Source organism: Periplaneta americana, chromosome 4 (genome assembly GCF_040183065.1).
Source record: "Periplaneta americana isolate PAMFEO1 chromosome 4, P.americana_PAMFEO1_priV1, whole genome shotgun sequence".
Taxonomy (NCBI): domain Eukaryota; kingdom Metazoa; phylum Arthropoda; class Insecta; order Blattodea; family Blattidae; genus Periplaneta; species Periplaneta americana.
The window spans coordinates 14778639-14791197 of record NC_091120.1 but is presented as its reverse complement, the minus strand read 5'-3'; the positions used below and the strand labels follow the sequence as shown (position 1 = coordinate 14791197).

At 38.5% G+C, this 12559-nt stretch overlaps 1 protein-coding gene across 3 annotated transcripts in view; it reads right to left on the bottom strand.

The window, feature by feature from the left end:
* Window positions 1–12559, bottom strand: part of LOC138697539 (serine-rich adhesin for platelets-like) — a 58278-nt gene that overhangs the window by 42458 nt on the left and 3261 nt on the right. For all 3 annotated transcript variants that reach the window (XM_069822861.1, XM_069822863.1, XM_069822862.1), the window contains exon 3: window positions 11438–11601. In XM_069822861.1, coding sequence (XP_069678962.1) covers window positions 11438–11601 — 164 coding nt within the window. The remainder of the gene's footprint in view (window positions 1–11437; window positions 11602–12559) is intronic.

Here is a 12559-nt window from a genome sequence, read left to right as displayed (position 1 = left end):
AACCCGAATTTTATTTCACATAGACATATTTTCACAAAAAAAATGATGTAAATACATATTTTCAGGAAATCTATTATAAACACATAAATCTTGGAGTTTTTTTACTTAAATAATTTTTTACAAGAACTTTTAAACATTTTAACACTAAAGCAATTATGTCACTCAGAAGTACGTTATCTTTTTAAGAATTCTTGGTTGCTTCGAGTTTTTAAGCGCTGTGTGGTGTATCCGTGATCCATTTTCGTAATAGTATCGCCTCAAGTTCCGAGAACTGCTAGGCAGTATATCAGTGTTGTTATTAGAGAATAAATTAACATGGACAAGGAGGAGAGATCTTGCAACACATAATTAGGAATGTTTATTGTTGCTGAAGATGATTTCATTCCACGCTTTGTTTGTCAAACACAACAGATAAGAGCTCGGGTATGAACATTATTAAATTTAAACAAATCTCTCGCCTCTCCCTCATGTCTATCAAGTAAGGCAATATATCTTCTTGTGATTCCCTGTTATTGGGCTTCGTCAATCGATATCCTTCAAGATATACTGAAAGATGGTTGTTTAAAAAACGATTTGGCTTTCCTATTAGCAAATCTAAGCTTTTTGTGAGACACCATAAAAAACTCGAAACATCCAAAAACCTGTTGTCTGAAACAGGGAAGTGCGTGCCGTGAAAATTAAACTAGACTCGCTACCAGGTTCAGAAGTACAAGTAATAAGGGACAAATTCCAGTATGTGTTTGGGAAAAACAGTGGATATAAAAAAATGTGTAAAGTTGCTCAAGTATTGGAGGGTGTGCCTGTAGGTGAAATTTACTGTGTAGGTGTTTGTGACATTCCTCTCTTTAAATATGCACGTCTGACGTCCTGTGATGTGGAAAGATCATTTTCACAGTATAAGTCGTTGTTCAGAGAAAATCAGCATGCATTGTTGTTCACTGTAATTCTCTGCCAACTACTAGCACTCAAGTATGGTGGGCGAGTACCTAGTAACATTTTTTTTTCCAAGCTAAGTAAGGTATTTTTGTCATATTTAAAAGAATTTTTTTTTTTATTTTTAGCACATAAAAAATAAATATATTTAAATTTTTTAGCACATAAAAATCCGCTCCCTAGTGATTAGAATTTCAAAATGATTTTGCATCCCTGAATCCAGCAGTGCCCTCTGAACTGTTGTGGAGCCAGACGAGCAGTGTATTACATTCACCAGGCAGTAAACCTTTCTCTAAGAGTCACTAAGCCTCGTCATGCTAAAAGGGAGCAGTATAAACAAACAATAGAGTTAGAATGGTGGCCTGCATGAAGGTACATTTTCGTATCGTGATACTGCTACTTGTGTGGGACATCATGCTACTATAGTGACACGAGTGTGGAAGCAGTGGACTGAAGAGAATCGGACACATCGAAAATCCAGCAGTAGATCATGATCTGTAATGACACCACGGGATGACAGACATCTCATCCACATGGTAGTGACAAATCGTTCAGCTTCATCACAGGAGTTAGCACAACAGTGGAGCATTGTCTGATTCCACTTTTCAATGACGTCTGTTTCGCAGAGGGCTGGTTGCACGCACTTCTTTGCAGCAGATTTCCTCGACCCTAGATCATCGACGTCTCAGGCTACAATGGGCTCGTAACACACAGATTGACGTGCAGATTGGCAACACAGTGTTTTCGGACGAATCCCGTTACAACTTGGAATACAATGATGGTCGTATAAGCATTAGATGATATCGTGATTAGAGGTATCATCCAGAATGCATTGTTCGGCGTCATACTGGTCGAACACCAGGCGTGATGGTGTGAGGTGCCATTGGGTATCATTCACAATCTCGGCTGGTATGTATGGAGGGTAGACTCAACAGCAATCGGTACATCGAGGATATTATAAAGCATACATGGGCACAATTTTCGGTTACGTGAGGCACTCGATTTGAAATAGTTTGTTTACTAGGAGAGGAGACTGCAGAGTAGGATGGGAAATATAAACTGCTGTGACCTGCGTCACCTTATCGTAATCGCTAAGGCGGTCAGTGGCGAATTATTAGGAAAGCGCTTGGTTAATGTGAGAGACTCGAAAACTTTTATTCAATTTGGCAAATTAATTCGGCAGCTTTAATCATAAACCTTTTTACTACTTCTCCATCATTGAATTGATTTAAATCACAGGCGAGAAATTGTGTAACTAGCCAATAATATTCCATCACGTTGTTTACATTTATTTTCTTGAATATTCTGGTGTTTATCAAGATTACTTAATAGATTTGCATGTTCTCGACCTAAAATAATTTCAGAAAATCATATTTCGTTTTCTACGCACATTTGATATTTTTTTTTATAAATTTCTTTTGGAAATAATACGTACGAACATTTAATTCCTCGTAGGCTACCTTTTAATGCAGCGTGTTTAAGGTATAATGTCGTATTTAGTCTTATTATGCAAATGTTAAGATCATAAATTTTCTTCGGAATAGTACGAAAAATAGCATTTAATTTGTCTTACCTTCTAATTCAGCATGTTCTTTATGACATAAGGAGTAATGTCGTTGTATATTAAATTTATTAATGGCTAATAGGATTTTCGAGCATAACATACATCGTATGTTCTCCCCTTCTAAACAGCAAAAAAAACTCTTCCTCCCATTTCTCATGAAATAATCGTTTTCTAACGTGTACACACTGCTTTAATAATGCCATTATGCCACCACTGATATTGCTTATGAAACTGATATAGGACCTGCCCATGCCTAGGAGCTGCGTGAGGAAGGGACGGGGACTGTGAAGGTGATGTCACTCAGAGCGATAAGCTCTGTGAAGGTCAGTGAGGCATTATTTCTCTAGCGAGGCACGATGCCCATCCATGTTATAAAGGCAGAAGTCGTACCCTTCATTCAGTACACTACTGACATATTCCAGCAAGATAATGCCTGACCACATGTTGCCAGGATTGTTCAAGCTCTCTTCAATGCACAGCACATTCAGCTTCTTCAGTGGCCTGCGAGTTTGCCAGATATGTCGACTATTGAACATGTATGGGATATGGTTGGTCGACAAGTACAGACCAATTATTTAGTCCTGACAACTCAGTGACGCGAAAGAGGGGAAGTAATAGGAAGAGTGGGGAGAGTTCTGGAGTAGAGATAAGGGCGAGCAGTCGGCAAAGGAATGCAGTACAGCTTAATTGTACTGGAAACATACCGCTATACCGCAAGCATGACATCTGATCGCTTCAAAGGCAAGCGAGTGAATAACCCAAACACCCCTTGGCATAACTAAATGGACTTGCCTGCAACTGTCAGGACTAAATAATCATACTGTAGTCCGTCAACAACCTCCAGCAGCCAGCTGCAAAGCACTACGTATAGCAGCTCTGATTGCAGCTCATGGAGGTTTTACAAAATATTGATGTACTCGTGTATTCAAGTGTATATCAATATTAGTAATATGTAAAACAAATTTGATTCAGTTCTCATGATTTTTTCATGGTGTTGCAATTTTCACAAACAGTAGTACATATGTTACCAATAGGGAGCAGATGTTGATGGCCTAAAAATCTACTTAAAATGATCAATGAAATGCCCTTAAGCAAATGGAAAAAACTGACATAAAATTAAAAGGAAATAACATTTAAATATTATTCGAAGTATTCATACCACAACTTCTTAAAAATTAGTCATCTTGTTTCAATGACTGCCCTGCAAATCTCGGAGAGAGGAGGCAACTTCCTGGAATTTGGCTAAGATAAAGGAAAAGGGCATGCAACAAAATGAAGGGTTTAAGGGAAAACTATAGATTTTAATGAGGGTTTACAATGTGTTTCAATCAGGGGTGATCCATGTCAGTGCCTTCATTCTCTGTCTCCTTCTCCTTTCACACTTCACTTTTGTTACCAGAACTTCCAGATAAGGGAGAGCAATTGACAAAAATTATGGATGCAGCATGCATTCTTGCAATCTGTGTTAACAATACTGTCTACTACAGTATCCCTTCCAAACTATATTGGAGACACAAAGTCCTTTTGTATAGGAAACGGTGAAAGTTTTCCCCTCTCTCAAATTTTTAAGACACTCTCATACCGACAAAAGAACAACAACGGTCAAAGCCCTCACACTACGCTGTTGTCAAGCATTTTATACTACCGGTACTTTCGTTGTGTGAGGTGAAGCCTTTAGTGGAATGAGGGATGGACTTCAGAGTTTGTTCCAAACTATAAAACTCAAACTTCACTGTTACTCACTTATCCAGTATTGATCTATTCGCTTAGAAAAAGATTTAACAGACCTATCTATAAAGAAGAAAGTAAAATGCATTCCAAAGGATCTAAAAGTTATTCAAAGTATTAAAAATGATAAAAAAAAAAAAAATGACCTGTTAGTTCAAAACCGTCAAAAAATGCAATGTAAGAAATTAATTCTTTATGTTGATTACATAGAAAGGATTTCTATATAAATTGGCATCGTCCTAATATGAAAAATAAGATGACTTTATCAACATCCGCCCCCCTAGTTATCAAATTGAAGGTCGAATGTTTTCTTATAGTAGAATTAACATTGCTTTCGACTTCTGACAGCTTGCTAGCCACGTGGCTTATGGGTCTGCTGCCAAGGCAACATTGCTGCTACTGCTAACAGCCGGTTGGTCAGCAATATGTTCGATAATATGACAGCATTGCCCACAAGCTCAGGCAAAAAGAGCAGAGGGCGTCAAATTGTGATTGGCTACTTGCAGGTTAATCTTGGTTGCCATGACAACAACCTGTAAGCGATGTGGCCGGAAATATTTCTAAGTTCATACAGTTGAAAACTTGGTTAACGAGATAACGAATTTGAATTTCATCATTTAAACAATATTACCCAGAAGAAAGTCACTGAAGGAGTCTTGGAAGATGAACAGATACTATTGGTTTTTTATTGTAGCTGTTTATTATATACAAGGGTCACTCCAAAAGTAAAACACAACATTTAAAAATTACATTTTTATCCTATAGCTTTGCTATTTTCACAGAATGTAGATATATCTTTTAGGAATAAAATGTCACTTTTCCACATAATCCCTGTCCCTACCAACTACCTTACACCAACTTGGAACAAAGGCTTGTATACCTGCACGGTGAAAGTCTGGAGCAACATGTCTGAGGCACTCTTTAGCAGCATGCACTAGGGAGTAGTCAACTTCAAACCTTGTTCCGCGAAGGGATTCCTTCAGTTTAGCAAAGAAATTGTAATCGCATGGATCAGGACTGTAAGGCGGCTGTTTCAGTGTTGGCCATCCAAGTTTTCCGATCTGGTCTGCGATCTTATGACTGACATGTGGCCATGTGTTGTTGTGCAACAGAACATCCTGCTTCTCCCAATGTGGTCAAACATGACTCAGTCAAGCTTGAAGTTTCTTGAGAGTTGCCACATACACGTCAGAATTAATGGTGGTTCCGTCTACAAGCAAGAGTCCTTCTGACTCGAAAAACACAGTAGCCATAACTTTTCCTGCCAAAGGCGCAATTTTGAATTTATTTTTCTTTGGTGTATTTGCATGCCTCTCCATTGTCTGCCTCTTTGTCTCCGGTTCAAAATAGTGGAGCCATGTTACATCTCCTGTCACAATTCTTGCAAGAAAGTAATTTCCACCATTCCACCAAAAGTTCGCTGCACACTGTTTTTCAGGTTTCTTTGTGGGCTTCTATCAACATCCTCAGAACCCACCTGGCATAAACCTTTAACCCCAACTGTTTCTATATTCTGCACCCACTTGCTTCTCCTATTTCAACTTGGAATGGCAATTCTTTCACTGTTACAAGTTTGTCAGCCACAACCATGTTGTCAGGACTTAGTGCAGTGGAGGGTCTGCCGCTGAGAGGAGTATCCCAAATATTGACGTGCCCTCTTTCACCAGATAATCTGCTTGCCTACCGATTAACCGTACTGCAATCGACAGCTGCATCTCCATAAACCTTTTTTTCAACCTCTTGTGAATGTTTCCCACTGTCTCGTTCTCACAGCAAAGGAACTCGATAACAGCACGTTGCTTCTGATGAATGCAACTCAAGGGAACGACTTAAATTAAATTTGAATACTAGTGGGAAGAATGTGTCTAGACCTCCATAAATTGCAAAAGTGTAGAATAAAAAAAAAAAATGTTGTGCATTACTTTTGGAGTGACCCTCGTACATACAACATGAGCTATTCACTCTGGAAATCAACAGGATTATTTCACTTCCACCCTGTACAGATAATAGTACTCACTTCCACTCCATTCCTTAGATAACCTTCAATGCATTACTTCCATACCACTCCTAGCATGGTCAAGCAGTATCATAACAAATGTTCTACTCCTGCATGTAGGCCTATGCCAGCAGTGCATATACAGGCTGGAGTGTGTGGTGGACAGATTGTTCTGCACACGGGTTACCTTTCTTCCCCTACCAGAATGCACTGAGTAAGGAGTAGATGTGCAAAGGTTAAGCAGAGCAGCAATGTATATAAAAAGGAGATATAAGCCTACTGTCCTTGAATATGTGGAAAACATTGCATTATTAAGAAATGAAATATTCAGAAATGATTCAACACAAATTCTGTCACCCCCATTCAACAAATCCGAAAATTTGTCTCCAGAGTTGCAGCTAAAATTAACTGATCTTTCACACACTGCACAGCTTAAATGTACATATAACGACAAGTACTTCTTTAGCTTTCACAATTCCTTAAACTATGAACTGTGTCCGAGGATTCGTAAATTTGCAGCGAAAATCAGTCTATTACGATTTTCAACAGCACACAAGTACCGGCAGACTTTCACGAACCTAACAAATCCAAAATTCAGGGCCAAGCTAGTCGATCATGAAAAGCGTCCTTTGCTTAGACTTGCTTCTTTAAATAACATTTTGCGACATATAATAAGGCTGGTGTGAGCAGAAATCAAAAAAGAGATTCTGGCAAAATTTTATCTTAGAAGGTTTATTTTCAAATATCATAACGACAATGATGCAATACTCCCAGCAGTTTCGAAAATAGTATACATGAATGCAGAATTATTTTTAAGTTATTCAATCCAATATTGTAATGTAGAAGGAACATTTTTTTTATTAGTTATTCAAAATCGTACATATAACAACTGCTGTGAAATAATTGTATTGCATCTTGACTTCATAATATTAACTTCCTTGTCTTTTGATTGCGCCTATTTGTACAGCATAATATACAGAGTGAAGTCCACACCTGTGGAGTAACGGTCAGCACATCTGGCCGCAAAACCAGGTGGCCCGGGTTCGAATCCCGGTCGGGGCAAGTTACCTGGTTGAGGTTTTTTCCGGGGTTTTCCCTCAACCCAATACGAGCAAATGCTGGGTAACTTTCGGTGCTGGACCCCGGACTCATTTCACCGGCATTATCACCTTAATTTCATTCAGACGCTGAATAACCTAGATGTTGTTACAGCGTCGTAAAACAACTGAATAAAATAAATAAATACAGAGTGAACTGTAAGTAATGTCATTAATTTGAGAAGGTTATTCTTCGAAATATTTCAAACAAAAAAGTTTGATACAATTTTGCTCGTTTTTGCTTCCTTTTCGAGATAAAATTGTCTTACATGAAACATTCCATAGCATGTTTTGAGAAAGCCATTGATTGAATTCCCAATATGCTCAGCCAATTTAAGACAGCAGTGTATTATGATATTAAATGATTGAAAGAATTTTAGTTTTGTCCTTTAAATGCGCAGAAATTTGATCCAAAGAAATGTAACTTTTCATTCTGAAAAGAAATTTTGAAATGTTACATTTCTTCGGATCAAATTTCTGCACATTTGAAGGACAACTATTTATTATCATCATACACTGCTCTTTTAAACTGATTGAGCGTGAGCATATTGGGAATTAAGTCAATTATTTCCTAAAACATGCTATGACATGTTTTATATAAAACTTGACTGGACGGTGTGACTTTTGGTGTTCCAAATAAGTACTTCAGTACAATTCTTGGCATCTCTCAGTGATACCCGGCCCCGGAACAATTTTTCCTTGAATTTATTCAAATCTGCTTTACAGGGAGCTTTACCTGAAAGACTAGATTTGCATAATATATATACGTCACTGTGTACGTTAACAGAAAACCACAATTCCAAGTCACACAGAGATTGTGTGCACTCGATGTGGGTCTCTGGTGTTTCGTCAGCCCACGCGAGTTGTGTGGATATAAAGGGAAAAGTTGAGACGGTGTCGGGTGGAGTTCCCAGGTAGCTCAGTTGGTAAGAGCGCTGGTACGTTCAACCAGAGGTCCCGGGATCGATACCCGGCCCCGGAACAATTTTTCCTTGAAATTATTCATCTCTCAGTGAAGTCCCTACCCGGAGATCCGATTGAGGGACTATTTTTACCTCTGGAGAATTTTACACTGAGGGACTCCATGAATCATAAGTAGTGAAGAAATAGTGGGACTGCGTTGGTGTTAATGCAGCTTCTGTGGGTGCCTCTTTGTTACTTGTTAGCAAGGGGAGGTTGTAAGCCATATCCTCGCCGTGTTAAATTTTGCAACTTCAGATACACTTATCTCAGAAACTATTCAATCTACATCTATGAAAATTTGCACACCTGTAGTTGTGATCTTCCTTAACCTACCGACTTTTTCTTAATTTATTAGTTCAGCTAAAAACCAAAAAATGTTAATTTTGATCCAAATCAGCTTACAACCTCCCCTTACAACAAGTTTAAGCCCCCTCACCACAAGGTGAGTAGGCATCTATAATGAACACCGATCAAAATACCCCTCATTTCTCGTGAAAAACAACTGAATAGACTACAGTGGACTTTATGTTGTCAGCAAACAGCTGGATACATTAAGAAGATTGATTGATTTGATATAAAACAATTCTTATTTCGAAAAGGAAGCAAAAACGAGCGAAAATGTATTAAGCTTTTGCTTAAGAATAATCCCCTGAAATTAATAACATTGCTTACGGTTCAACTGTCTCCGTGGGTCAGCACGCTGGCTTCCAGATCTGGAGGTCCGAGGTCCCAGGTTGGATTCCTGGGCTCAGGTCTCGATGAATTTTTCTTGAAGAAAAATTGCCTGAGTGAATAGAGTCTGGAAATTTGTATGAATGCGAGTACGATTGTGAGTGTACCAGGTTAATATTAATTAGCCAATCATTAAAAATATAAAATACAAAATGTATCAGGACTGCTGCTCAGCAGTAACCTGAACACAAGTTTCAGCGTCACATTGTTAACAAGTAACTCCATCTGTTAGCACAACCATAAAGCACTAATAGTTGCTATAGAGTTAACAACGGGGGAAAAAAAAATTACTTATGGTTCACCTTGTATACTGCAGCCAGGTAGCACGCGAAGGAATAAAGTCATTTGCGTGTCATTTCTTGTATGTCCCCGGCCTAAGCCATATTTTACAATATATTTTCTTACAAGTACAATCCTTAGTCCCTATTTACACTTGCTATTTGTCGCGCAACATCAAGCGCTTTCTGTCGGCTATATGTAGCATTACCATTTACACTTGACAGATTTATTGTCCACAAGCCGACGCAAGTTGTCGAGCAACATCCTATATCAAGCGCTTTCTGTCGGATAAATATGTAGTCTCACCGTTCACTCTTCGTCTGCTACTCAAGGCTATATTATAGTTGTTGAGCTCGAGCAACGTGCGAGTGATGTGTCAGCCTTTTAAATGAACAGAATGGATTTGAACAATAAAAAAGCAGCTGTTTTGGCTTCTGTAGCTTCAAGTGTTTTGTTAGCTTGCACTAATGAGAAGCAAAAAAAGAGACTGGGAAAGGAAATGGATATCCAGAAGGCAGGAGAAAGGGTTATTCCATGTTCTCAGTAAATATTTCAAACTGGAACAAAATTGTCCGATAGATATTTATTGTATTAAAATGAATTGAAAGTTTAATTTTTTTGTTGCATATTGACTCCTGATGTTATTTATTTTTGTTTTGATGTCGGAGGGAATAGTATTGGGACGAACAGACTCCAAATTTTTACAAATAAACTTCAGTGCATTTTCTCTCCGAATCCTATTGTGATAGTCCTTACTTCTGATGTCATATAAGCATGGACATTGTTCGTAAAGCTCGATTAATTTCATTACAGTAGAACCCCGATTATCCGTCACCCTATTAACCGATTGTTGGATTATCCGTCTGTCATTCTGTATTGAGTACTGCACAATACATTAGTACGTATTTTTTTTATAGAGAGTGATATTAAAAACCTTTGCCTTTACACATTATGATCTACTTTTCGATTGACTTGTTTAATTTCTCTGCAAAACGTCTTTCTGAAGTGCCAAAAGAATACATGTTGTGCTAAGTATTGAAGATAAGTGCATGTAATTGCGTGGTTTTGGAAAAGAAAAACTGTGGAATAGCTCTTATCGGGTTCTGAACCCGAGAAGAGTTATTCTATATCAAACGCCGGGAAAGCCTCAAATCATACAGAAGAACTGTGGTTCATCTCAGATCGGAATAAGAGATTGGAGTTACAACTGTGCGAGATTTAATAAAAACAAGGATAAAGTGTATGAATTACTTCAATCTATAACATGAGACCTATACTTTTGCTATCTTTCCACAGAAATCCATCATAGGAAGTTTCCTTGACCCTTAGAAACCCGACATTAATTCATTCATTCATAGTGTTCTATCGCTGCAAACCCAGCATTCTCCAGTCTTTCCTATTTTCTGTCTTCCTCTTAGTCTCCGCATATGACCTATACTTAATGTCTTCTATTATTTGATTTCTCTTGCCACGAAATTTTCTCCCGTTCACCATTCCTTCCAGTGAATCCTTCAGTAGGCAGTTTCTTCTCAGTCAGTGACCCAGCCAATTCCTTTTTCTCTTCCTGATCAGTTTCAGCATTATTCTTTCTTCACCCACTCTTACCAACAGAGCTATTATACTTAAAAGTTCTGATTCAGTACCTAATGTGTTAAAACACACAACCACAGAGAAGTTTATGAAACTGAATTATGCAACACTTAATTTATGAAAGTCTTCTGTGGTACGGATTATCCGATTTTTTCGATTAACCGTTCAGCCCACCCCCTTCATTACCACGGATAATAGAGGTTCTACTGTACTTGGTTTTTGTTCCACTCTGACATGATGCTACAAAGCACGCAGAAACAGAGAAAAAGCTGATTAAAAGTTGTCTGCTACAGCTTTTTCCGAACCATGTTCGGGTCCTGTCGCGTGAATTCGGCTGGCCCACCTACGGAAATGTCGCACAGAAATAGAAACAGCTTCTACCCAGCAGATGTCGAAAGGGAAAAAACGAAATCCGTACTGCTCATGCGCCCGCGCTATAAGTCAAACGACATTAAGCTAGTGTAAATAGGGACTTAATTTTACCTAAGCGACTAAAAAAAAATAGTAACAAAAAATATCAGCTGTAACAACACAAATTTGCGCACACTATATTACCTGATCCAACAAATGATCTTCTCTGAAAAGTTCTGTTCCCCAGAGCACTCTGCAACATGGAGATGGGCATGCCAACCATAGCAGTGCTTCCACACAATGGTGATGTATTTCTTCCTGATGCCACGCAGTGTTGAGAATCTGGTAGGTATTCCCATCGCAGAGACCTATCAATGAAACAAATTCACTTCTGTAACAATTTACAATATTTTGGCGGTTTCAAAATGCGGCTGACCATAATTCGGTAATCTGATTGCACTTTATTTACATAACATTCAAATCATCTCCTGTTAAAAACCTGGGTCACACCTAGTTTTCCTACACAGTAATTACGGAACCCAATATCCGAGCATAGGATGGATATAAGAGGTTACATGGATTATCTTGAGACATCCTTCCCCTAGGAATGTGTGTGATCCATCTATCCGCCCTGAATAATGCAGTTTCTTTTATAGAAGAATTATAAGAAAACATGGACGAGCACCCATTAAAAGTGTGACTGGTTGCATGAAATGGATTCTATTAGTGGTCTCTAGCAGAAGTCCTAGAAGTAATGTTGCCAATATGTTGTTGTTTTCTAATGCCAGGCGTTTGACAATAAAGTCATTTGACCTCTTGCACTCCAATATTTTTCAAAGATATTATCATGACCAGCCAATGAAGCACAGATTTTGAGGTGTTCCGAATCCATTTCTTGATTTGAGTTGCACTATGGGCAGTTAGGGGACTGATATATTCCAATTCTATGCAGGTGTTTAGCCAAACAATCATGGCCTGTTGCCAATCTAAATGCAGCTACGGACAATTTTCGTGGTAAATCGGGAATTAACTGTGGATTTTGATGCAGAGAGTTCCATTTTTTCCCTTGGGATTGTGTTACCAAATTTTGTTTGTTTAAGTCTAAGTATGTAGATTTAATAAATCTCTTCACAGAGTAATACGTAGATTTAGTAACAGGTCTGTAAGTAGCAAAAGGGTATCTGTTGGATACAGGGGGGAGAGCCATTAATCCTTCCCAATGAAGGCTTTAGGGAACTAACCTGGACAAATACCCAATGTCCCATCCCTACCTTCCCGTGGTGCAGCTGTTAGTAAGCATAATTTTACGAGCTGAACTAAAGGGAG